This window comes from Anthonomus grandis, chromosome 17 (genome assembly GCF_022605725.1).
Source record: "Anthonomus grandis grandis chromosome 17, icAntGran1.3, whole genome shotgun sequence".
NCBI lineage: Eukaryota > Metazoa > Arthropoda > Insecta > Coleoptera > Curculionidae > Anthonomus > Anthonomus grandis.
The window spans coordinates 18,560,042-18,587,593 of NC_065562.1; the positions used below are offsets into that span (position 1 = coordinate 18,560,042).

General features: G+C 32.7%; 1 protein-coding gene across 16 annotated transcripts in view; it reads right to left on the reverse strand.

Annotated features, from left to right (window-relative positions):
- The window catches only part of LOC126746168 (rho GTPase-activating protein 21), a 176,908-nt gene that overhangs the window by 42,182 nt on the left and 107,174 nt on the right, over positions 1-27,552 (reverse strand). For 3 of the 16 annotated variants that reach the window (XR_007663802.1, XM_050454313.1, XM_050454302.1), the window contains 14 exons: positions 13,232-13,363; positions 11,719-11,964; positions 11,338-11,667; positions 10,923-11,235; positions 8,636-9,029; positions 8,541-8,579; positions 7,994-8,286; positions 7,733-7,867; positions 6,635-6,724; positions 6,338-6,550; positions 5,932-5,973; positions 5,749-5,866; positions 5,543-5,623; positions 2,287-2,425 (listed from right to left, as the gene is read on the reverse strand). Coding sequence is in view for 15 of the 16 variants with exons in the window: in XM_050454313.1 (XP_050310270.1) it covers positions 2,287-2,425; positions 5,543-5,623; positions 5,749-5,866; positions 5,932-5,973; positions 6,338-6,550; positions 6,635-6,724; positions 7,733-7,867; positions 7,994-8,286; positions 8,541-8,579; positions 8,636-9,029; positions 10,923-11,235; positions 11,338-11,667; positions 11,719-11,964; positions 13,232-13,363 (2,565 nt within the window). In the remaining variant the exon portion in view is untranslated. Of the gene's footprint in view, positions 1-2,286; positions 2,426-5,542; positions 5,624-5,748; positions 5,867-5,931; positions 5,974-6,337; positions 6,551-6,634; positions 6,725-7,732; positions 7,868-7,993; positions 8,287-8,540; positions 8,580-8,635; positions 9,030-10,922; positions 11,236-11,337; positions 11,668-11,718; positions 11,965-13,231; positions 13,364-13,503; positions 13,644-27,552 lie in introns of those variants that run through there. The other 13 variants (XM_050454306.1, XM_050454304.1, XM_050454303.1 and 10 more) reach the window with 13 other exon arrangements.

The window sequence follows — 27,552 nt, forward strand, 5'->3', positions numbered from 1 at the left end:
CAGGACACACAGGTAACATAGAATATATAAAATATTATTTTTTTAACAAAAACGGTTTAAATTGATGGGTTGTATCACAGACAGTTGCTTTAAAATTGATTCTACGGTGTTCAATAATAATTTAGCATCTAGCCAGAAAAACCGGGTATGCGAGAACACAATAGACGCATTCTTTTTAGTGATAAGAACCAAAACAGTCCCAAAAGTTTACATTTTGATTTGATCTATTAGATTAAAATAAGAAGAACTTAGATTGTCTATATCCGTTCTTTTATTTACCGCATTATTATGTTTTTTTATGTTTATCATTTCGGCTAGAAGTCTCTTTTTAAAAAGCTGCTGTTGGCGCATAATTGTAGTCTTGCCAAAATTAAAATTGTGTCCTGTATTCATTTTGTGCTCAGCTAAAGCAGTAGGGTTTTTTTTAAGGGCTAAATTCCTACAATCATACTCATGTTCGTATAGGCGCTGCCTCAAATATCTACCCGTCTGACCAATGTAACACACATCACACCCAGAGCAAGGTATTTTATAAATAATGTTAGAATGTAAATCAAAGGCGTCTTTAGTTTTAAGCTTCTTAAAGAAATGTTTTCTTACCGAGTTTTCACTTCTTTCTGAGATTTTAATAACATCAGATTTTGATTGTATGGTCTTTTTAATTTTATGAGAAAGTGTGTTAATGTAAGGAATCTTGAAATAAGCCAATTGATTATTTTCATTGTTTCGTGTAATATTTTGAGTAATGTTCTCGGTGTCGTTAATTATTTTTTTAATAATTGATAGGGGGTAGTTGTTTTTCTTTAAAATTGTCTGAACATAATGAAGGTTTTTTTTTATGATATTCTGGACTAGAAAGTCTCAAGCACCGATGTTTTAGGTTTTTTATTACATTTATTTTGTGTGTCATAGGATGTTCTGAAAAATAATTTAAAATGCGTTCTGAAAAAGTTGGTTTTTGATACCAATCTGTTTTTATGGTACCATCTGTGGATCTTATGACTTTAACATTCAAAAATGGAAGACTACAGTTAATTTCTTGTTCGATAGTGAATTGTAAACGTGGATGGAAACTATTGAAGACTGATAGAATTTCGTTTTCTTTTTTATTTGGAATTGCCGTGATTATGTCATCAACGTACCTACATAAAAAAGGTACATTAAAAGATAGTTCAGAAATACACTGATCTTGTAGTTGTGCCATTACAATGTCTGAGCATATTGGGGACATGCAGTTTCCCATTCCTAGGCCAAAAATTTGGGTATAGAAATTTTCACCATGTTGGAAATAATTATTCTCAATACAAAAATTAAAAAGAAAAACAACTGTTTCAAGGTCTAGCGATGTATTAGGCCGGATAAGATGCCACTTTTGGGTGATTATATCAGTTACTAGGTCCACCGGTATATTAGTAAATAAAGAAACAACATCCAACGATACAAGAATATAACCTTCAGGGACTGTTTGCTTTTTAATGTAATTAGCGAAATCAAAAGAATTTTTCACATATCGTTCATCTTTTATAAAAAATGTTTTATGTTGGACAAAAGTTTTGTTAAATTGTAAAGAGGGGAACCAGTAAAAGAGACTATGGGTCGTAGTGGTGTCCCCAATTTATGAATTTTTGGTAAAAAATAGATTTTGGGAGCGACACCATTATTAATTTTTAACCATTTTTGTTGTTCAATCGATATCATTTTTTTATCAAAAAGTTGTGATATAATTTTGTTAGTTTTACTTTGAATGTTCATGGTAGGATTTTTATTTAATTTTTTATAAGTTTCAGTATCATTGAGAGCATTAACTATCCTTTGGTCAGTCATACTTGTTTTGGATTACGGTGCAATTACCCTTATCTGCTTTCGTGATTACAAGCTCTTTATGGTTACGTATAAATTGTATAGTTTTACTTGTACTTTTCTTGAAATTATTGTTAGTATTTTTGCAAAATTTGTTTGACTTAATATGGTTTGTAATAATATTTATACACCTATTACGCAAGTCAATCCTAGTTGGTTCATCAAATTTTTCAAAAATGTATTCAATGTCTATGATCAACTGTTCGATTGAATTTATTGAACATTTAAGATATTTTTATAATTCTTTTACTGCATTGTAGGGGGCACTCTGCAGATCAATTATATGCGAACAATTCGATCCTAAGCCAAAAACTGCCTGGACTATAACAATTTTAGTTCCAGGACAAGTTTTTTTTTGGGGATAACTTAACAACTATTCGAGTTACTTAAATAGGAGTTTTACTCAAAAAAAAGGCGTTTTCTTACCTTCCCGTCGATCTGTAGGATCTTACAATGCACCAACCCCTCCCGGATTACTTTCGAGTCCTTCTTGTATTGCACCACCGAAGTCACTGGCGGCGGGAATTTCTCGCGATCCAAAGAGCTACTACTACTTCCGCTCCCGCTAAATCAGAGAGAGAGAGAGAGAAACATAGTGAAAAAAGAAATTTCCAAATTAGCACCTTATTGTTACAATCCACTCGTTTTTATGTGAATGAATTTGTTGTCTATGGTTATGTAAGTGAGGGTTAAGTGTGAGTCACTAATCAATGATAACGGGTTTCTTAATTAGAGCCAAACAAGGACAGAGCGACGTCACATAACCTAACTTTTACAATGTAATAATAACCATTATAAAATGATTTAAGATGCTTAATATAATTGGGATTTTAGGAGTTGTGACCCTATTAAACCCCCTCAAGGGGAAAATTTTATCAAATATTACCGTCATATATGAGCCGAATTAAACGCACCTCATAGGCCTGATGAATAAAACCGAATAAACTCACCCTCCTTAAAAAGGAATTCCGAGTATTCGGACACTTTTTTTTCGATCGAACCGTGCAACAACTTGTGAATTTGTTGCATTTCTACGCACTAAAGAAATTCCTAAAAATATATTCAGTCGTCAGAATGTAATCAAGAAAATTATTATAGTTAAGTCGGCTTTGGCCAGTGACGTTTGGCTCAGTCGTTTCCAATATGGCGTCGGGTCGTGTCACGCTTAAATCGTTTTTCTTCGATATTTTTCAATAAAATCGCTTTTGTTAAAAAAAACTTACGATAAATGACTTTTGGGACGTTTTTAGTGCTAAAAACAGCGAATTTTGTTAAAATATTCCGCGATTCTTTGACATTAATGACGTTGTTTGTCAAGTCGCCGTTGACCGATGACGTTCGCTTCAGTTGTTTCCAATATGGCCGACGGCCGTGTCACGATTAAAATCCGTTTTTTTTTTAAATAGTCACGATAATCGGGCGGAAATTAATTAAAAAATCACGAATACGATCTATAAACGTTGTTTGTGCGCGTTTTCAGTGCTTAACGATGATTTTTTTTTTAATATTCTGCAATGGCATTGTTTGTCAAGTCGGCTTTGGCAGATGACGTTTAGTTTAGTTGTTTCCAATATGGCCGCCGGTTGTGTCAGAATGAATCTGTCCGCTTGTTTTTTTTTAATTAAATTTGTGATAATCGAGCGGAAATTACCGGAAAACTCGTATATGACTATAGTACATCGTAGTGCGGGTTTTTACTGTCAAATGGTAAAGTTGTAATAAACACTGAGTGAATTATCCTTGAAAATTGACATTTTGTTAAAATTAACTACATAGTTAAGGCTGACGTGTATATATTGGTATTCTGGATGCTGTATATGCTACACAAAAGGTTAGTCTTAGTATTAGTTCCTTGAAACAGGGTTGCCAAATCAGCCTAGGGAATTTACTCAATTATGTGATTGTTTAATTATTAATCTAAAGGCCTTTTGAAAAACCATAAGTCTGGCAACTCTGTTTTTATCGATTTGAGCTTGAGGCCAACCTAGTTTAAGAAAATTATTATCTTATGAATTATTTCAATCGTAAAAATAATTAATAATTATTTATTGGTCAAGTTGGCATTGGTCCAGTGACACTAATGACAGTTTACCCAATGACAATTCTTTGACGTTAGTAATAGGGTATCTACTTTATCGGCCGTTCATTATGGACAACCTTTTTTTTGCACAGGGTTGCCAAATCAAATTTGAGGACTTGTGAATTACTCAAATTTAAAAATTTGTTACCCTAAAATTATTTTTCTTTTCAAATGTATAAGATTATCGTCGTAAAGATAATTGATAATAAAAATAAAATTGAAATAAAAACAAATGTTTAATAAAAGGAGTTGGAAAGGCCTTGAAACAGTGGCCTTAATGACAATTTCTTGACTTTCAGAAATTGTCTTTTTAGAGACTTTCTTTTACACAAGGTTGCCAAATTAAATGAAAGGTTTTTCCCAATGAAATTAACTGGCACCCTGTTTTTAGGTTGTTTTCTTAATTTACTGATTTAAGCCATTGTTGCCAAACTTATTGCCTCCATTTTAAGGACTTTTTTCATCCCAAAATCAGTTTTTTTTTCAAATTTGGAAATCGAAGATTATCAGTGTAAAAACAATTTTTTATAATAGTAATAATTTATTAGTAAAGTTGGCTTTGGAACAGTGACACTATTGACATGCGATTCAATGACAATTCTTTGACGTTCATAATAAGGGATCTACTTTATCGACCGTGCTGTTCCTTATCGTTTTTTAAACGTCATTTTTTACACAGGGTTGCCAAACCGATTGTTTTTCCCCCAAAGAAAAAAAAAATTACTTTGGGAAAAAAATGTCAAGCCATTGTTTCCAAATTTAAGGATTTTTTTAAAAATCGATTTTCTTTTTTAAATTTTAAATCTTAGGTTCTCATCGTAAAATTTGAAATTGAAATTAAAAAAAAAATAGTTGGCCTTGGAACAGTGACGTTAATGACAGTCGATTCAATGACAATTTTTTGTCGTTAATAATAGGAAATCTACTTTATCGGCCGTTCAGTGTGAACAAGATGGCGTTATCTAGACATCAATGTTTACTAACTTGTTGTACACAGGGTTGCCACATCAAAGGAATTCTTTTCCCCCAAAGAAATTAGCTGGCAAGTCTGTTTTGAATTGTTTTACTGATTTGAGCCACTGTTGCCAAACTTATTTATTGCCTCAAATTTAAGGATTTTTTTACCCCAAAATCGATTTTTTATTCTAACTTTAACTTTTATAAAAATTATTAATAAAATAAATAACTATAATAAGAATATAATTAAAAATTAAAATAGTTGGCAACGACACTTCTAAGACGTCAATGACAGGCGACCTACTTTATCGGCCGTACATGTTTTTTTAATATGAAGATATTATCCTTATAGAATCAAGTTGGCCTTGGACATTGACATTAATGACAGTCGAATCAATATGGCGGCGTGCCTGTTCATTCTTTACAGCCCATAAGCACTAGGGAAGGGAAGGGAGGGTTGTACCTTACTTTATTGTAGCATATACTGTTAGTACAAAGAAATTAAACTAATACAAAACGAGCGTGGTTAGACTTAGTTACTAGTGGATTAAATGTTAGTAAAAAGTAAGCCAAAGACATAGGTTAGTAGCAGTGTTAAAATTCTCTCAAAAAAACAAGACCAAAACCGGGCACTCAAGTGCTCACCCTTTAGAAGAGTCTTCGAATAATTTGCGTAGCTGCTCGATGTCCCCATAGAACGGGGATGGTTGCCACTTCCTATACCGGCTACACAGAAACAAATAGGCGGGAATTTTAAAAAGAAAGCTGAGTAACAAAGCCGTGAAAATTAGTAGGACGAACCCTTAACCGTTTTTTAAATAACAATAATAATAGTAAGCAGATTCACTCACTTTCTCATCCCTTGGGGGGTCAAATCTTCGTTGTCGCTAAGGTCACTCCCGAAGGACGTCTGGTCGCCCTTGGTCGCCTTCAGGTACGACTCTGGCCGCCTGTTTCGTTCGTCTTGACCTGGAAAGTTCGATTTTTTATTGACGGATTTCATGGGAGGGGGAAGGTCATAATCGTGGACTTACCAAAGTTATTTTTAATACGTCGCTTCACGACAACCGGGTTAGCTAGAAAGAAGAAGAGTAAGCGCGTTAACATAGACAAATAGGTAAGCAACAGGCTATAGAGGAAGGAAAAGGGCCATTTTAGTACATCAAAGGGTTTATTTTAACCTTGAGGTTAAACAAGCTTCCATGGATTAGTCAAAAAAAGGACTCATTAGATTCAATTTTTAACAGTCAAGAAGATTAGGGACCCTAATAAGAAATGTACTGGATCATGTTAAATGCGCACTTAAATCCCTCTTTATAAATGTCAAGGGACATTTGATTGATTTCCCAAAATTCCTCAAACATGTTAGTCACTCCCTCCGCACACTCCCACATTAAAACAAACGAAAAAACCTCCACACTGGAAAAACGAATGACTCACTATCGGCGTGCGACTTAAAGTGCCCCCGGGCGGGCCTCTGGGGCCGCTCCTCCGCCAAATCCAGGGTGTGAGGGCGTGGCGGGGGCGTGGCCCCCCCAACGGTTTGATGATGGGGAAAGTGCATCTGGAGGACCGGGAGCGGCACGAGGAGCGGCGAGGCGGAGTGAGGCGAGGGAGCGACCGGGGGCGTGACCATCGGGGGCGTGGCCGACTCTGTAAGCGGTGGGTGGGCGTGTTCAAGGGCTCAAGCTCAGTGAGTTAAATTATTGTGTGTGTGTGTGTGCTCTAATTGCATACCTTTGTCTCCGTTGGCGGTTGTCCAGGACTCGGCCGAGTTGGACCGCGCCCTAAATGGGCGCGACGTCGTCTCGTTGTTTGAGGATATATCTGGAATATTATTGACCAATTTAGGCATAAAGGATATAAACTTCAGGGGGAAGAGCATGCAAAAATACTTTAGGACATGCGGAATAAATGTGGTTTCAACAATGGTGCATCCAGGCTGTGATGTATAACACAATACATATAGCGCAAAGTTTGTCTAAGGACCATGTTACAGGTTGGGTACGCCACTGGCTTTTACCAATTAAACACCAAATATGATACAAAGTTTACACTCCCCCCCCCCCCTCTAGTAATCCCTCTAATTTACTATTATACCATGAGGGTTCATTAATCAAAGGTGCACACGGTAAAATCCGGTTTTAAAACGGGAGGAAAAAAGGTTCCCCCCTCGTATACCGGCTTATGTAATATACGATCTTGTTAGACACGCAGGTTCATTAAGATTCGCATTTTAGAAAATTATTATCGGTCACGACGACGGTCGTCATTAATAATAATGGCGGGAATAAGTTAGAGTTAAGTCCGGGTTTTCCGCCTAGTCGGGTCTGCCCACGCGTCCCCATCGGCCTTATAGATCGGTCATCTATCCTATATATGTACATACTTTGAAAACTCTTGTAGCGATTTTATTGATATTGGTTTCATATGAAAGCTGATGAGTTTTTTAAGCAAAAAGGTCCTTACAAGTTTCCTTGTAACTGTAACCCTTTTAAAGTTATTCAGTGGTTTTCTAGTAGATTGAAAAAATTCTTGATACAGTCAAAGGCTTTATAAAAATCGAAATATTTGGAAACCCCCTTGTACCAATTTTATTGATTTTGGTTGCATATGAAAGTCGATGAGTTTCTTATTAAAAACATGTTTGTTTTCATATACAATTGCTTGGGATACATTAGGTATGAATCCCTCAATGTTCCGGTAATACATTAGGACACTACAATAGGTATTAAAACAACGCTTACCGTAAAGGGGAAGAGGGTTAGTCAAACAACAACAACAACAACAAGGATAAAACTATATACAACAAAACAAAATCAGCCAAAACCTAACCTTGACTCTTGGCTGCGCCCTCTGGCGGCGGACAGTGAATGTACTTGCTCCCGCTGGAAATGATAACATTCCCGGAGAGCCGTTGTTGCTTTGACAAACTGGACAGGGGATCGTGGTAGACGCTACCGTTGCTACCTGTCCTCGCCCATCAATAAAATGATTGCACTTTTTACACGTGAACAATAAATGTGAAACAAGCGTACGTATATAAAGCGGCGATCAAGCACTACCAAAGTAAACGACGGTCACCCAAAAACTCACCAGAACTATCCAGGGATCGGCTGTCCTTTTGTATCCTTTTAAGCACCGAACACGTATTGGACGACGTCACGGGCAGCGAGGGCGTGGCACCGGTCGGTTTCGTTCGTGCGCCCTCGTTCGTTTTCGCCTCGTACTCGTGCGCCCGCTCGGTCACGTTCGGCTGCAGCACTTTGGTGCTGAGTCGGGCGAGTTCGCTTCGTGACAAGTCGGTGCGGGGACTGTCCTCGGCGCACGTCTCGAACTCCTTCGCTTTCTTCTGCACGTTTTGGAAGGCGTGGTGGTAGTGGTTCATCCTGCAATAATGAACGTTTTAATCATGTGCCCCTGTTATGGTAACCCAGGTGGCAAGTTGACGTTTGATTTTTAGGTGCTCATTTGCTCCGTTGACCCTTAACCCAAAACGTCATGTTGCTACCCACGTTGTTTGGTAACTGGCCAACGCAAATAAAAACAAAACCCCCGTTTCCTTGTGGAAACTTCACTCACTTCAACCCCCAAGGGAAAAAAATCGCAACCGTTTAACCCCAAACAAACCAGCACGACTTACATGGGAAACAAATAGGCCAAAATGTAATTGATAACGCTCCTGTAAACGTCAAACTTTATAAATTCAAAACTTTAGTCGACGTTCGCGACACTCACCGTCTGTCGTCGGCCGCGGCGCTCTGCACCACGGCCACGCCCTCGCCGGCAAACGAGGGCGCGGTTTCCGCCTCACGCACGCCCTCCAGACCCAGAGGTCGTCGGTCACGTGGGGAGTACGCGTGCGCGGTGGGCGCGGCCGTGTCGGGCACGCCCCCGTAATCGCCCTCGTACGGGATTCCCAGGGTGCCGTTCGGGGGCCACACGGGTCGTTCCAGTCTCTTGGGCTTGCCGTGGAACTCGCGTACCACGGGCGTGCGCAGGAACTCCTCTTTTTGACGTACGCTTTGGCGCACGCGCAGTTCGGCCGCCAGGCGGCTCGCCTCCTCGTCCATCTCGTGGCCGGTCAGGGTCGAGTTTGAATCGTACGAGGTGGTGGTACTGCCTTTGCTACCTAATAAAATGAACATGATTCTATTGAATGTAGAGAATGTGTGTGTCTGTGTGTACTAGAGATTTTCGTTGATTTTTGATTAGTCGTTACTCGGCTATTAAGTAATGCGTTGCTACCGCTGATGCTGCTAACTATTCGTTTGATGTGTCATTACGCAAAAATTAGCGTATAAAGTACCCAGGCAACACATCATATATTATTATCGTTAAATATACAGTGACCGCCTAAAGTTTCGCATAAATTCGATAAAAATTAGAGACGTGATTTTTTGAGAAAACGCTCGTGCCCGTTGATTTTTATTTTAAGTTGCGCATTGTTTCACATATATTTTTGTATACAGGGTGGAACCGAAAAAAGATATGACGTCATCGGTGATTTTTTTAAATGGAAGGCTATATTTTTTATTGCATTTATGAAATATAGGCGAAATTCCAAGCAACTTTCGTATGACACACTTTATCTCAAAACTCAACTGTTTCCGAAATATTTACATTTCAATAACAAAAAAACAAATAAGTACGTCTATTTACAAATTAAGGTAAAATCGAGGATAAAAATAATGTTATAAACACTGCCAATTGTTTCTATTTCCATGGTTGCACTTGTAAAGAATCTCCATTTTCGAATGTCACTGTCAGTTCGAAAATTAACAGTTTTTATCAGAATAAATTATGGCTAATTTAACGGATCGAATGCGCACGCAAAAAGAAGTAAGTGAATTGTCTAATGCCAAATACCCAAACCATCCTATTTCTCTGTTAACAGTTAGTAGAATAGAGCACAAATTCATAACTTCAGGTCATGTTAGGGATTTGCCAAGATCAGGTCGTCCAAAAATTTCTGAAGAAACAAAATTAAACGTTCTGCGCTCCGTCAAAGAAAATCCAACTTCACAATTTTCTAATAATATAGCCGGAACGTCAGTAAGACGCATCTTAAAAGCAAATGAATACCACCCTTATTAAATTAGACTAATACACGAATTAAATAAGGACGATCCTGATCAAAGAAACCAATTTTGTGAGCAACAATCTTAATACTACATACAGAGACACGTATACATCTTATAGTGTAATAATGAAAAATCATACTCAAAAAAAAATTGAAAAAAAAATTAAAATATAGAAATTATAAATGGCAATATTCTTTCTTTCTATTGTATACTTAAAAATTATAATATGATATATCAAAATTAATTAAATCAAAAGGTTCTTAGTATTTACTTTTGTAGTCGTCAATTTAGGTATTAGAGCTAAGATTAATTGAACAGTTGTTAGATTTATAATCTGACAAACTGAGCCTCGCTTTTTTGAATATTCACTTTATTTTTTTAATTTAATTTGTCATTATTATTATCATTGGTTTAAATCGTTATCGAGATTTAAGAAAAATGGATTTATTTAACTGCTCTAATTCTAGGCAATTGAGGACTAAGACAGTTCAACTTCCTGGAAGAAAAATACTATTTTACTAATTCCAGACAGTTGAGGAATAAAACAGAAAAAAAAATTGAATTTTTCAAAGCAACTGAATGCCATTTAGAAATTAGACTTTAAGTTTTTCTTCTTTTTATTGATATTTTTCACTCAAGAATTATTCTGTAAAAGTAAACCTACTAGGCATAGTATAACAGGCTTCTAGAGCATTAATCAATTCTCTTTTACATTTTATAGGGGTTGAAGATCCTTAACGAATGAATACGTTTAAAATAAGATTAATTATTTCTTACTGTTTAGGTCTACTAAAATGACTTCATAATGAAGTTTGACTTGACTTTGACTGCCTGTTTTGGTGATTCCTCCATATTAGTATATTTGCATGACGGGCTAATACTAACTAGTTGCTACGAGAATTGCCGAGTAACAAGTACTTTTTCAACTAATATGTACGTACTGTCAGCTATGGAAGACGAAATGGAGCTAGTGCTCTCCCTCCTTGTCGCCTCGCTGCTCTGTAACCTGCACCCCGCGTCCATCGTTGCCAAACCGTCTCCACTCGAAGGCAAATAGTAGGGTTTGTTTTGCATCGCCCTCATCCTCTCGTGGTAGTAATAATTCTCGCCGTCCGAGGAAGTCAACGAAGTGGCGCCACTGTAGTCGCCGCCGCCACCGGGCGGCACCAGGTGGCTGCCCTCGCTCGCTCGCCGCCCCATTTTACGGTAAAGTGGCACTTGGGGTTGGGCCCGGGACTTTTGACGTAGCTGCACCTGATCAAAAACACAATTTTCAGAAAATCCAGGTCTGGCCAACTCAGATCTTGGATGAACGTAGATATATCATCAGCATATTATCGTCCCACTAAACCCTACCTCATTTGGATGGTGGATCTCTGCATAAATCTCTTGATGTTGTTGCGGTCTTCTGGGATCCAATACGCTGTCCGTGCTACGATTAGAATACTCCTGCCTGGAACCCCTGACTAATCCTGGATGATGATGCTGGTAGTCGTACTCTGGAAAGTAGGGTTGGTTCAAGTACCGCCAAGAGGCGGCGTCCACCCGGAACTCCTGAGGGGCGGCACGCTGTGCGATACGCTGCGTGAGGATCTGCTGTGCAGTCGCCCGATCCAGTGGTACCTCCGGGTAAACGGGACCGTTATCCTGGTTGGAAACCGGGTTGTAGGCGGTATCCGGGAAAAACTGTAAGAGTGACGCACTTTATAAACTGTCTTAAATGAGAAGAGTTCTAACCCTTTGTAAGACGTCTTCTTCCTTGGGCACCACGAGTAAATGAAGGTAGTCGGGACTCTTGGAGATGAGGTTGACCACCTGCTGGTACGTGAGGTCGGTGGTGGGTTGACCGTTGACGGCCACCAGACGGTCACCACGTTGCAAACCCGCCTGTTTGGCGGCGCTGCGATCGCGCACGTGCTTTACGAAGATGGTGTCCAGCGGGGCTAGGAGGGCGCCGCAGGCCGCGTGACGCCCGTCGTTCTCCTACCGGGAATATAGTAGAATGTTGAATCGCAAAATTAAGGTAAACTTATCGACATGGTACTCTTTTTCAACTAATTTTTCCTTGCAAATTTAATGGTGAAATCAGATTTTTGGTACCACTGACGGTTTAGTCAAAAATCACAACTTTCTTAAAAATTAAAATAAATCCTTCGACATGGTACTCTTTTTCAGCTCATTTTTCCGCCCAAATCTAATGGTGAAATCAGATTTTTGGTACCACTAATGGTTTAGCCAAAAATTACATTTTTTAAAAAAAATTAAAATAAAACTATGGACATGGTACTCTTTTTCAACTAATTTTTCCTTGCAAATTTAATGGTGAAATCAGATTTTTGGTACCACTGATGGTTTAGTCAAAAATCACAACTTTCTTAAAAATTAAAATAAATCCTTCGACATGGTACTTTTTTTCAGCTTATTTTTCCGCCCAAATCTAATGGTGAAATCAGATTTTTGGTACCACTAATGGTTTAGCCAAAAATTACATTTTTTAAAAAAAAATTAAAATAAAACTATGGACATGGTACTCTTTTTCAACTAATTTTTCCTTGCAAATTTAATGGTGAAATCAGATTTTTGGTACCACTGACGGTTTAGTCAAAAATCACAACTTTCTTAAAAATTAAAATAAATCCTTCGACATGGTACTCTTTTTCAGCTTATTTTTCCGCCCAAATCTAATGGTGAAATCAGATTTTTGGTACCACTAATGGTCTAGCCAAAAATTACATTTTTTAAAAAAAATTAAAATAAAACTATGGACATGGTACTCTTTTTTAACTAATTTTTCCTTGCAAATTTAATGGTGAAATCAGATTTTTGGTACCACTGACGGTTTAGTCAAAAATCACAACTTTCTTAAAAATTAAAATAAATCCTTCCGACATGGTACTCTTTTTCAGCTCATTTTTCCGCCCAAATCTAATGGTGAAATCAGATTTTTGGTACCACTAATGGTTCACCCACAAATCTTAACTTTCTTAGAAATCAACATAAATCCATCGACATTGTACTCTTTTTCAGCTAACTTTTCCTCACAAATCTAATGTTCACATCACATATTTGGTACCACTGACGATGTCCCCAAAAACGCAAAAATTACAGTAACCCCATCAAGCCACTCTTCAATCAAAACATATTTGAACCGCCCATAGCTCGCTTATTATAACACATATCCGAGTGATTTTTTCGGTGTCGGGTCCATAAAAGTTTCCACAATTTTAATGTATAAATAAAAGGGACTTACAGTGACGCCCTCTGGCGGATAAACGATAAAGTGCCTGAGCGTAAATCCGAAACTGTCTCCATAGCGTTTGAGGTAGAGACTCCTGGGGCCCTTGCTCCCGCGGGGTACCGCCACAATCCCTGACGAGTTCACCTTGAAACAAAGAAAAATTCCGTTTAATCACACTCCGAATATTGTTATGACCTTCTAGGGAAAAAAAAAACGGTTTTTTCTAATAACAGATAAGATTTGAGTTCAATAGGGAAGTAGCGGTGAGTTGTGCGGTTACTCACCGATTGCATATTACCCGCACCACGACTTTTTAAACCATTTTTTTTTGCTGAAATTTTTGTATAGAAAAAAAGCACGAAATTCACACCGATGTTGATCCTCGCATCACGTTGATATTTTTAAAAGTGCATTCACACACACACACACACACACAGTGAATTATTATCTGTCAAGTGAAACAACATCGCGGAAACCTCGCGCTTGCGCGCCGTTGCCAAGTTTACGTGCGGGAAAATCGTTGTACGAGAAAAAAACGACGTATGCCGACGATAGATGCATTATTAAGTTTGTCTCTTAATTTATCGTTCATTTTATTGTGGTTCGGTAAAATTCAAAATTTTCCTTTTCCGGCCCCTTCACCATATGGTCAATATTAAAGGCTTAAATCATTTTTCCGGTGAATTCGCCATTTATAGTTTAGTGTTATGTTATTGTTTTTAAATGCAAACTTTAGTCTGTCCGTTATTTTTTTTTAAAGGAAATATTGATTTTCTTACAGGCTTTCGAAAGTTTGTTCATTTTGGCACCACCGCCATTTTTTTAAGCCAATATTTTAAAAAACGCTAAAATCCACTTGAAAGAATATTTGTACAAATTTTCAGAATTGTACATGGTCAAGTTTTTGAGTTATGGACGTTATAAAAAATAAAAATTTTCCAAAATTTTTTTTTCAAATTTTTTTATAAATTTTGAAAAACCCTGAAACACGTGTCCAATCAAATTGTCCAGAAAATATTTGTACAAATTTTCATAACTCTATCTACTCAAATTTTTGAGTTATGGAGATTTTGAAAAATTTGAAGAAAAAAAATAATTTTTCCAAAAAAATTCTACTATTTTAAATTTTTGTACATATTTCGAAAAACCCTGACACACGTCTCTAATCAAATTGTCTAGAGAATATTTGTACAAATTTTCATATTTCTATCTACTTAAATTTTTGAGTTATGGAGATTTTGAAAAATTTGAAGCAAAAAATTATTTTTCCAAAAAATTCTGTTTTTTTTAATTTTTGTACATATTTCGAAAAACCCTGACACACGTGTCTAACCAAATTGTCCAGGGAATATTTGTACAAATTTTCATAACTCTATCTATTTAAATTTTTGAGTTATAAAGATTTTGAAAAATTTGAAGCAAAAAATTTTTTTTCCAAAAAATTCTGTTTTTTTTAATTCTTGTACATATTTCGAAAAACCCTGACGCACGTGTCTAATCAAATGGTCCAGAGAATATTTGTACAAATTTTCATAACTCTATCTATTTAAATTTTTGAGTTATAAAGATTTTGAAAAATTTGAAGCAAAAAATTTTTTTTCCAAAAAATTCTGTTTTTTTTAATTCTTGTACATATTTCGAAAAACCCTGACGCACGTGTCTAATCAAATGGTCCAGAGAATATTTGTACAAATTTTCATAACTCTATCTATTTAAATTTTTGAGTTATAAAGATTTTGAAAAATTTGAAGCAAAAAATTTTTTTTCCAAAAAATTCTGTTTTTTTTAAATTTTTGTACATATTTCGAAAAACCCTGACACACGTGTCTAATCAAATTGTCCAGAGAATATTTGTACAGACTTTCATAACTCTATCTACTCAAATTTTTGAGATATGGAGATTCTGAAAAATTAGAAGCAAAAAACTATTTTTCCAAAAAATTCTGTTTTTTTAAATTTTTGTACATTTTTCGAAAAACTCTGACACACGTGTCTAATCAAATTGTCCAGAGAATATTTGTACAAACTTTCATAACTCTATCTACTCAAATTTTTGAGATATGGAGATTCTGAAAAATTAGAAGCAAAAAACTATTTTTCCAAAAAATTCTGTTTTTTTAAATTTTTGTACATATTTCGAAAAACCCTGACACACGTCTCTAATCAAATTGTCCAGAGAATATTTGTACAAATTTTCATAACTCTATCTACTCAAATTTTTGAGTTATGGAGATTTTGAAAAATTTGAAGAAAAAAATTATTTTTCCAAAAAATTCTGTTTTTTTTAATTCTTGTACATATTTCGAAAAACTCTGACACACGTGTCTAATCAAATTGTCCAGAGAATATTTGTACAAATTTTCATAACTCTATCTACTTAAATTTTTGAGTTATGGAGATTTTGAAAAATTTGAAGAAAAAAAATTATTTTTCCAAAAAATTCTATTATTTTAAATTTTTGTACATATTTCGAAAAACCCTGACACACGTGTCTAATCAAATTGTCCAGAGAATATTTGTACAAATTTTCATAACTCTATCTACTCAAATTTTTGAGTTATGGAGATTTTGAAAAATTTGAAGAAAAAATTATTTTTCCAAAAAATTCTGTTTTTTTAATTTTTTGTACATATTTCGAAAAACCCTGACACACGTGTCTAATCAAATTGTCCAGAGAATATTTGTACAAATTTTCATAACTCTATCTACTCAAATTTTTGAGTTATGGAGATTTTGAAAAATTTGAAGAAAAAATTATTTTTCCAAAAAATTCTGTTTTTTTAATTTTTTGTACATATTTCGAAAAACCCTGACACACGTGTCTAATCAAATTGTCCAGAGAATATTTGTACAAATTTTCATAACTCTATCTACTCAAATTTTTGAGTTATGGAGATTTTGAAAAATTTGGAGCAAAAAATTATTTTCTCCAAAAAATTATGTTTTTTTTTAAATTTTTGTACATATTTCGAAAAACCCTGACACACGTCTCTAATCAAATTGTCCAGAGAATATTTGTACAAATTTTCATAACTCTATCTACTCAAATTTTTGAGTTATGGAGATTTTGAAAAATTTGGAGCAAAAAATTATTTTTCCAAAAAATTCTGTTTTTTTAATTTTTTGTACATATTTCGAAAAACCCTGACACACGTCTCTAATCAAATTGTCCAGAGAATATTTGTACAAATTTTCATAACTCTATCTACTCAAATTTTTGAGTTATGGAGATTTTGAAAAATTTGAAGAAAAAAAATTATTTTTCAAAAATATTCTGTTTTTTTTAAATTTTTGTACATATTTCGAAAAACCCTGAAACACGTGTCCAATCAAATTGTCCAGAGAATATTTGTACAAATTTTCATAACTCTATCTACTCAAATTTTTAAGTTATGGAGATTTTGAAAAATTTGGAGCAAAAAATTATTTTCTCCAAAAAATTATGTTTTTTTTTAAATTTTTGTACATATTTCGAAAAACCCTGACACACGTCTCTAATCAAATTGTCCAGAGAATATTTGTACAAATTTTCATAACTCTATCTACTCAAATTTTTGAGTTATGGAGATTTTGAAAAATTTGAAGAAAAAAAATTATTTTTCAAAAAAATTCTGTTTTTTTTAAATTTTTGTACATATTTCGAAAAACCCTGACACACGTGTCTAATCAAATTGTCCAGAGAATATTTGTACAAATTTTCATAACTCTATCTACTCAAATTTTTGAGTTATGGAGATTTTGAAAAATTTGAAGAAAAAATTATTTTTCCAAAAAATTCTGTTTTTTTAATTTTTTGTACATATTTCGAAAAACCCTGACACACGTGTCTAATCAAATTGTCCAGAGAATATTTGTACAAATTTTCATAACTCTATCTACTCAAATTTTTAAGTTATGGAGATTTTGAAAAATTTGGAGCAAAAAATTATTTTCTCCAAAAAATTATGTTTTTTTTTAAATTTTTGTACATATTTCGAAAAACCCTGACACACGTCTCTAATCAAATTGTCCAGAGAATATTTGTACAAATTTTCATAACTCTATCTACTCAAATTTTTGAGTTATGGAGATTTTGAAAAATTTGAAGAAAAAAAATTATTTTTCAAAAAAATTCTGTTTTTTTTAAATTTTTGTACATATTTCGAAAAACCCTGACACACGTGTCTAATCAAATTGTCCAGAGAATATTTGTACAAATTTTCATAACTCTATCTACTCAAATTTTTGAGTTATGGAGATTTTGAAAAATTTGAAGAAAAAATTATTTTTCCAAAAAATTCTGTTTTTTTAATTTTTTGTACATATTTCGAAAAACCCTGACACACGTGTCTAATCAAATTGTCCAGAGAATATTTGTACAAATTTTCATAACTCTATCTACTCAAATTTTTAAGTTATGGAGATTTTGAAAAATTTGGAGCAAAAAATTATTTTCTCCAAAAAATTATGTTTTTTTTTAAATTTTTGTACATATTTCGAAAAACCCTGACACACGTCTCTAATCAAATTGTCCAGAGAATATTTGTACAAATTTTCATAACTCTATCTACTCAAATTTTTGAGTTATGGAGATTTTGAAAAATTTGAAGAAAAAAAATTATTTTTCAAAAATATTCTGTTTTTTTTAAATTTTTGTACATATTTCGAAAAACCCTGAAACACGTGTCCAATCAAATTGTCCAGAGAATATTTGTACAAATTTTCATAACTCTATCTATTTAAATTTTTGAGTTATAAAGATTTTGAAAAATTTGAAGAAAAAAAATAATTTTTCCAAAAAAATTCTACTATTTTAAATTTTTGTACATATTTCGAAAAACCCTGACACACGTCTCTAATCAAATTGTCCAGAGAATATTTGTACAAATTTTCATAACTCTATCTAGTCAAATATTTGAGTTATGGAGATTTTGAAAAATTTGAAGAAAAAAATTATTTTTCAAAAAAATTCTGTTTTTTTTTAAATTTTTGTACATATTTCGAAAAACCCTGACACACGTGTCTAATCAAATTGTCCAGAGAATATTTGTACAAACTTTCATAACTCTATCTACTCAAATTTTTGAGATATGGAGATTCTGAAAAATTAGAAGCAAAAAACTATTTTTCCAAAAAATTCTGTTTTTTTAAATTTTTGTACATATTTCGAAAAACTCTGACACACGTGTCTAATCAAATTGTCCAGAGAATATTTGTACAAACTTTCATAACTCTATCTACTCAAATTTTTGAGATATGGAGATTCTGAAAAATTAGAAGCAAAAAACTATTTTTCCAAAAAATTCTGTTTTTTTAAATTTTTGTACATATTTCGAAAAACTCTGACACACGTGTCTAATCAAATTGTCCAGAGAATATTTGTACAAACTTTCATAACTCTATCTACTCAAATTTTTGAGATATGGAGATTCTGAAAAATTAGAAGCAAAAAACTATTTTTCCAAAAAATTCTGTTTTTTTAAATTTTTGTACATATTTCGAAAAACCCTGACACACGTCTCTAATCAAATTGTCCAGAGAATATTTGTACAAATTTTCATAACTCTATCTACTCAAATTTTTGAGTTATGGAGATTTTGAAAAATTTGAAGAAAAAATTATTTTTCCAAAAAATTCTGTTTTTTTAAATTTTGGTACATATTTCGAAAAACCCTGACACACGTGTCCAATGAAATTGTCCGGAAAATATTTGTACAAATTTTCATAACTCTATCTACTCAAATTTTTGAGTTATGGAGATTTTGAAAAATTTAAAGAAAAAAATTATTTTTCCAAAAAATTCTGTTTTTTTTAAATTTTTGTACATATTTCGAAAAACCCTGACACACGTCTCTAATCAAATTGTCCAGAGAATATTTGTACACATTTTCATAACTCTATCTACTCAAATTTTTGAGTTATGGAGATTTTGAAAAATTATTTTTTCAAAAAATTCTGTTTTTTTTTAAATTTTTGTACAAATTTCGAAAAACCCTGACACACGTGAATAATCAAATTGTTCAGAGAATATTTGTACAAATTTTCATAACTCTATCTACTCAAATATTTGAGTTATGGAGTTTTTGAAAAATTTGAAGCAAAAAATTATTTTTCCAAAAAATTCTGTTTTTTTAAATTTTTGTACATATTTCGAAAAACCCTGACACACGTGTCTAATCAAATTGTCCAGAGAATATTTGTACAAACTTTCATAACTCTATCTACTTAAATTTTTGAGTTATAAAGATTTTGAAAAATTTGAAGCAAAAAATTATTTTTCCAAAAAAATCTGTTTTTTTAAATTTTTGTACATATTTCGAAAAACCTTGACACACGTGTCTAATCAAATTGTCTAGAGAATATTTGTACAAATTTTCATATTTCTATCTACTTAAATTTTTGAGTTATGGAGATTTTGAAAAATTTGAAGCAAAAAATTATTTTTCCAAAAAAATCTGTTTTTTTTAAATTTTTGTACATATTTCGAAAAACCCTGACATACGTGTCTAACCAAATTGTTCAGAGAATATTTGTACAAATTTTCATAACTCTTTCTACTCAAATTTTTGAGTTATGGAGATTTTGAAAAATGTGAAGCAAAAAAATTTTTTTCCAAAAAATTCTGTTTTTTTTAATTTTCGTACATATTTCGAAAAACCTTGACACACGTCTCTAATCAAATTGTCCAGAGAATATTTGTACACATTTTGATAACTCTATCTACTCAAATTTTTGAATTATGGAGATTTTGAAAAATTTGAAGAAAAAAAAAATTTTTCCAAAAAATTCTATTATTTTAAATTTTTGTACATATTTCGAAAAACCCTGACACACGTGTCTAATCAAATTGTCCAGAGAATATTTGTACAAATTTTCATAACTCTTTCTACTCACATTTTTGAGTTATAAAGATTTTGAAAAATTTGAAAAAAAAAATTCTTTTTCCAAAAAATTCTGTTTTTTCTAATTTTTGTACACATTTCGAAAAACCCTGACACACGTGTCTAATCAAATTGTCTAGAGAATATTTGTACAAATTTTCATATTTCTATCTACTTAAATTTTTGAGTTATGGAGATTTTGAAAAATTTGAAGCAAAAAATTATTTTTCCAAAAAAATCTGTTTTTTTTAAATTTTTGTACATATTTCGAAAAACCCTGACATACGTGTCTAACCAAATTGTTCAGAGAATATTTGTACAAATTTTCATAACTCTTTCTACTCAAATTTTTGAGTTATGGAGATTTTGAAAAATTTGAAGAAAAAAATTATTTTTCCAAAAAAATTTGTTTTTTTAAATTTTTGTACATATTTCGAAAAACCCTGATACACGTGTCTAATCAAATTGTCCAGAGAATATTTGTACAAATTTTCATAACTCTATCTACTTAAATTTTTGAGTTATGGAGATTTTGAAAAATTTGGAGCAAAAAATTATTTTCTCCAAAAAATTCTGTTTTTTTAAATTTTTGTACATATTTCGAAAAATCCTGACACACGTGTCTAATCAAATTGTCCAGAGAATATTTGTACAAATTTTCATAACTCTTTCTACTCAAATATTTGAGTTAAAGAGATTTCGAAAAATTTGAAGAAAAAAAATTATTTTTCCAAAAAATTCTGTTTTTTCTAATTTTTGTACACATTTCGAAAAACCCTGACACACGTGTCTAATCAAATTGTCTAGAGAATATTTGTACAAATTTTCATAACTCTATCTACTCAAATTTTTGAGTTATGGAGATTTTGAAAAATTTGAAGAAAAAAATTATTTTTCAAAAAATTCTGTTTTTTCTAATTTTTGTACATATTTCGAAAAACCCTGACACACGTGTCTAATCAAATTGTCCAGAGAATATTTGTACAAATTTTCATAACTCTTTCTACTCACATTTTTGAGTTATAAAGATTTTGAAAAATTTGAAAAAAAAAAATTCTTTTTCCAAAAAATTCTGTTTTTTCTAATTTTTGTACACATTTCGAAAAACCCTGACACACGTGTCTAATCAAATTGTCTAGAGAATATTTGTACAAATTTTCATATTTCTATCTACTTAAATTTTTGAGTTATGGAGATTTTGAAAAATTTGAAGCAAAAAATTATTTTTCCAAAAAAATCTGTTTTTTTTAAATTTTTGTACATATTTCGAAAAACCCTGACATACGTGTCTAATCAAATTGTCCAGAGAATATTTGTACACATTTTCATAACTCTATCTACTTACATTTTTGAGTTATAAAGATTTTGAAAAATTTGAAGCAAAAAATTATTTTTCCAAAAAATTCTGTTTTTTTAAATTTTCGTACATATTTCGAAAAACCCTGACACCCGTGTCTAATCAAATTGTCCAGAGAATATTTGTACAAATTTTCATAACTCTATCTACTAAAATTTTTGAGTTATGGAGATTTTGAAAAATTTGAAGAAAAAATTATTTTTCCAAAAAATTCTGTTTCTTAAAATTTTTGTACATATTTCGAAAAACCCTGACACACGTCTCTAATCAAATTGTCCAGAGAATATTTGTACAAATTTTTATAACTCTATCTACTCAAATTTTTGAGTTATGGAGATTTTGAAAAATTTGAAGAAAAAAATTATTTTTCCAAAAAAATCTGTTTTTTTAAATTTTTGTACATATTTCGAAAAACCCTGACACACGTGTCTAATCAAATTGTCCAGAGAATATTTGTACAAATTTTCATAACTCTATCTACTCAAATTTTTGAGTTATGGAGATTTTGAAAAATTTGAAGAAAAAAAGTATTTTTCCAAAAAATTATGTTTTTTTTTTTTAATTTTTGTACATATTTCGAAAAACCCTGACACACGTGTCTAACCAAATTGTTCAGAAAATACTTGGACCAATTTTCATAATTGTATCTGCTTAACTTTTTGAGTTATAGACGTTTTAAAACATTTCAAGAAAAAAATGTTTTTTCCAAAAAAATGTTTTTCTTGAAATCTTGGGATATATTTCAAAAAACCCTAAAATACAGATCTAATCAAATTGTCCAAGCAATATTTCAACAAATTTTCGAAACCATATATGATACTTTTTGACTTATAGACCCTTTGAGAAACTTCAAAAAAAAAAAATTTTTCCCAAAAAAAAATTTGTTTTCTCAAAAACTTCTACAAATTTTGCAAAACCCTCAAAAACGTGTCCAATCAAATTGTCCAGAGAACATTTCGACAAACTATCAAAACTGTTTCTAACCAAGTTGCGCTTGCCTGGCCCCTTCACCATTTCATTGACTGACCTGAAAATCTCTTATTTTTTCTCAACTTAGGCAACGTTGCTGAGACAAACACAAAACGATAAAAAAAAAAGCAGATAAGATATCACAGCATACTACCCAAACCAATCAATGGATATAATGGGAATTAAGGTAAATACATTTTTCTAATCTCGTTGGCAAACATTCATTTCGTTGGTCGCGATAGTAGTGAGATAAGCCCCGGTGTTTTCTTTATGGGAAAGTCTATGACCAGGTGTATTTGGGATTTGATGTTTATCCACTAGAAATAAAGAAGATGATGATGAATCCGGCTCGAAAGGACCTTAATGGTAAAAACCAATGAAAAGTTCATTGAATTGCAATAATGGGCGGCGTGTCGCCGTGCGGTCTGCCCCGTACCGAGACTCTTATAAAAGCCATTGAAGCGTTTATAGTAAAACGAACCTCTTGGGTCATAATGAGCGGAGCTGTCACGGATAAATGCACCCATGAGACCGAATAATAAAAACCGAAAGTGACTCCGCGCGGTCTTTCTTTATTTGGCTCGTCTGAGGGACCATATAGGGGGCTCCCTTTATCCCCTCGTCATTGAGAGTCCCTAATCTGGAAAAAAAGTTGATTTTTTTCAGATCTAAGCGAGGCATTCGATACTGTCAAATAATATTTATTCGCCATCTAAAAGGAGCAACGGTATGTCGACAATAGATGCATTGAGTTCGACATTTTTTCCAGGCTTTCCTGGCACCTTTATCGTTAAAAAAAAATTACAAGCAAATAGTCAGTTTCTTACAGGTGTTTCGAAACGTAATTGTCTAGTGCGTTCACATTCTTTTAACTTACATACATGTTTATTTCATTTTTTTAAATATTTTTTTTACGCTGAAAGCCAAATGACTGCAACGAGATCCAAATAACTATGAAGGCCTACAAAAAAATTACAATATTAATTAATTCTTTAAGGCACTTGACGTCACTGCTTTAAGTAAATTACTTTTACTGCCTAGAATAATTATTTAGTTAATGATTTCTTCTAGGCATTTAAGGCTTAGAATTAAAATCTAAAGTATTATAGACCAAGTAAACTCAATGAGATCAAAGTGACCTTAAATGCCACAAAAAGTGCAATTGCTTGGAAAAGACTTTTTCTCATTATCCCGTATATATTTCGGAGAATACTGAAATATGTTACCAATTAAAAAAAATGTCCCGAGAATATCAAATAATTGAAACTATGAGTTAGAAACTCAACGGGATACAGCGGCTAACTCAGTTTTACGGGAGGATTTGATATAAAAATAAGGCAATAAAGGAACATTTAGATCAAAGTTATTTCAAAAAAATCGGTCCACCCAGAGTGTACTTTCAGCTATTTTTCTCACTCAAGATAAAAACTTCCTTAAGCACATGAAATAGTCCATCTTTTCTCAAAGAGTGTTGTTCTCTGCTTCTTTTTTCGTTCTTTTTATTAGTGAATACACAAGTGGATTTGATAATGCCTAGTATAAGCGAAACACGTGTAATCCTCTGAATTTAATTTGAAACCTGTGACTTGGAGTTTGTTTCATTACTCTTTATCATAAATTCTTGCTAACATTGCTTATAGATTATTATGATAATACTGATCGAATTTTTGAGATTTTTTCAGACCTAAGCAAGGCATTCGATACAGTCAATTAATTCATGTTTTTTTTTCGTTAATACGGGTAAGCTCATCTACTTACTACTCGTAGAAAGAATGTAAAAAGGTTTTTAATCTGGCATGAAAAATCTCGGCAAATTATAAATTTCCACTGCGGGAATGTCGATCTGATTAGAATAAACTGAAAAAGGGGGAAGCGACCTTCATGCACCAAGAGGCCCAGTAAATAGTTCTGTCCGAGCATAAGGGGATTATAAATTATAAATTATTATCTTGGAAATGGTATGCCACGGTGAAGGACGAAGACGATACGCGCAGTAATGGGTTTTAATGGCTACGTCCTCGTATAAGGACATAACAACACGAGAAAATAGGTTTTCTTTCTTTTTTTTAATTTTTCCAGGCATTTTTTCAGGCAGTTTAGTGCAAAAACTTGACCAGATACAGTTTTGAATATTCGTACAAATATTCTTTTGACTATTTAATTGGACACGTGTTTTAGATTTTTCGAAATGTATGCATATTCCAGGCATTTTTCACTTTTGCAATTTTTTTTATTACTTTTGAGGCATTTGAGGCCATTCTTGGTTTCCTCCAGAAATTAAGGAAAGTTTGTCATCTTTTCCAGATACTTTAAGTAATTTTTTTCAGACGGTTGAGGGCATTTTCGGTACTTTAATTCCCGCTCTTTTAGAGTCATATGTATTCGCTTTCCTCTAAGCATTTAACGAAATTTTTCATGTTTTTCAGACAATTCGACTCATTTTTTTTTCAGGGATTTGAGGACATTTTTTATTTCTTCCAAGCATTTCAAGTCAGGTTTTATTCAAGCAGCTTCTTGAAGTATTCAAACTTCAGGTGAAAAATAGCCTCAATTTTGATGTTCTTCCAGCGGTCTCTGGTTTTTATTGGTTTCATATTTTTGAGGTAATTTTTACTTTCCCTTAACGTGCAAATTCGAACATTCGAGAGGGAACTTCCTTGGGACCCAAGATCCAATTCCCTGGAAATATGCCAACGGATTTATGGAAAAATTAATAAAATCCCTTGACTTGAACTGCTTGAAAGTTTAAGTAAATAATTTTTGAAACAGCCTGGGGAATATTTAATAAATTTTTTTATATGTAATAATTTTAACAATCAATTTGAAAGCCCTTAAGTCAAGAAAAAAAATGGTGAAGGTGTCAGGAGATTAGTGGCTTTAACACTTTCGCTACCGGTAGATGAGTCTAGCATACTCTAGGTGCCAACAAGTGCCAAACAAATTTTTTCATGTCAGATTTAATAAAATTAAATTATTTAAAGTTTTGCTAATTTATTTTGATATAACGACAAATAGGAACATAAAAAAAATTAAAAAGTCAACGCGGGGCTTACGTTTGTAATTTGATAATTTCCAGTTTATTTATACCTAATAATGAAATTATTAATTGAAATAATTACAAAAATATATAAAAATTCAAAACATTTATAGAAATATTTTAAAAAAATTATCAGCTTTGAAATTTTTTCCTGGAAAAACTAATAGTTTTCAAACGTTTTCTTTAACGTTTTTAGATTCTATGGAATCTTCTGAATCGTTTGGTACCATTAAAAAAGTCGTACCTCTTATAGGTTTTGAGATATGACCCTTGAAAGTTGGGATCTTTCAGACTTTTATAGGCCGAAAATGGGCAAATTTGAAATTTTTTTGTAGAAAAATTAACAATTTTCAAACGTTTTCTTCAACGTTTTTAGATTATATGGGATCTTCTGAATCGTTTGGTACCATTGAAAAAGTTGTACCTCGTATAGGTTTTGAGCTATGACCCTTCAAAGTTGCGATCTTTTAGACTTTTATAGGCCGAAAATGGGTAAATTTGACATTTTTTCTTGGAGAAACTAATAATTTTCAAACGTTTTCTTTAACGTTTTTAGATTATATGGAATCTTCCGAATCGTTTGGTACCATTGAAAAAATTGTACCTCTTATAGGTTCTGAGCTATGACCCTTTAAAGTTGCGATCTTTCAGACTTTTATAGGCCCAAAATGGTCAAATTTGAAATTTTTTCTTGGAAAAACTAATAATCTTCAAACGTTTTCTTCAACGTTTTTAGATTATGTGGGATCTTCTGAATCGTTTGGTACCATTGAAAAAATTGTACCTCTTATAGGTTCTGAGCTATGATCCTTCAAAGTTGCGATCTTTTAGAGTTTTATAGGCCGAAAATGGGCAAATTTGAAATTTTTTCTTAGAAAAACTAATAATCTTCAAACGATTTTTTCAACGTTTTTAGATTATATAGAATCTTTTGAATCGTTTGGTACCATTAAAAAAGTCGTACCTCTTATAGGTTTTGAGCTATGACCCTTCAAAGTTGCGATCTTTTAGACTTTTATAGGCCGAAAATGGGCAAATTTGAAATTTTTTCTTAGAAAAACTAATAATCTTCAAACGATTTTTTCAACGTTTTTAGATTATATAGAATCTTTTGAATCGTTTGGTACCATTAAAAAAGTCGTACCTCTTATAGGTTTTGAGATATGACCCTTGAAAGTTGGGATCTTTCAGACTTTTATAGGCCGAAAATGGGCAAATTTGAAATTTTTTTGTAGAAAAATTAACAATTTTCAAACGTTTTCTTCAACGTTTTTAGATTATATGGGATCTTCTGAATCGTTTGGTACCATTGAAAAAGTTGTACCTCGTATAGGTTTTGAGCTATGACCCTTCAAAGTTGCGATCTTTTAGACTTTTATAGGCCGAAAATGGGTAAATTTGACATTTTTTCTTGGAGAAACTAATAATTTTCAAACGTTTTCTTTAACGTTTTTAGATTATATGGAATCTTCCGAATCGTTTGGTACCATTGAAAAAATTGTACCTCTTATAGGTTCTGAGCTATGACCCTTTAAAGTTGCGATCTTTCAGACTTTTATAGGCCCAAAATGGTCAAATTTGAAATTTTTTCTTGGAAAAACTAATAATCTTCAAACGTTTTCTTCAACGTTTTTAGATTATGTGGGATCTTCTGAATCGTTTGGTACCATTGAAAAAATTGTACCTCTTATAGGTTCTGAGCTATGATCCTTCAAAGTTGCGATCTTTTAGAGTTTTATAGGCCGAAAATGGGCAAATTTGAAATTTTTTCTTAGAAAAACTAATAATCTTCAAACGATTTTTTCAACGTTTTTAGATTATATAGAATCTTTTGAATCGTTTGGTACCATTAAAAAAGTCGTACCTCTTATAGGTTTTGAGCTATGACCCTTCAAAGTTGCGATCTTTTAGACTTTTATAGGCCGAAAATGGGCAAATTTGACATTTTTTCTTGGAAAAACTAATATTCTTCAAACGTTTTCTTCAACGTTTTTAGATTATGTGGGATCTTCTGAATCGTTTGGTACCATTGAAAAAGTCGTACCTCTTATAGGTTTTGAGATATGACCCTTTAAAGTTGCGATCTTTCAGACTTTTATAGGCCGAAAAT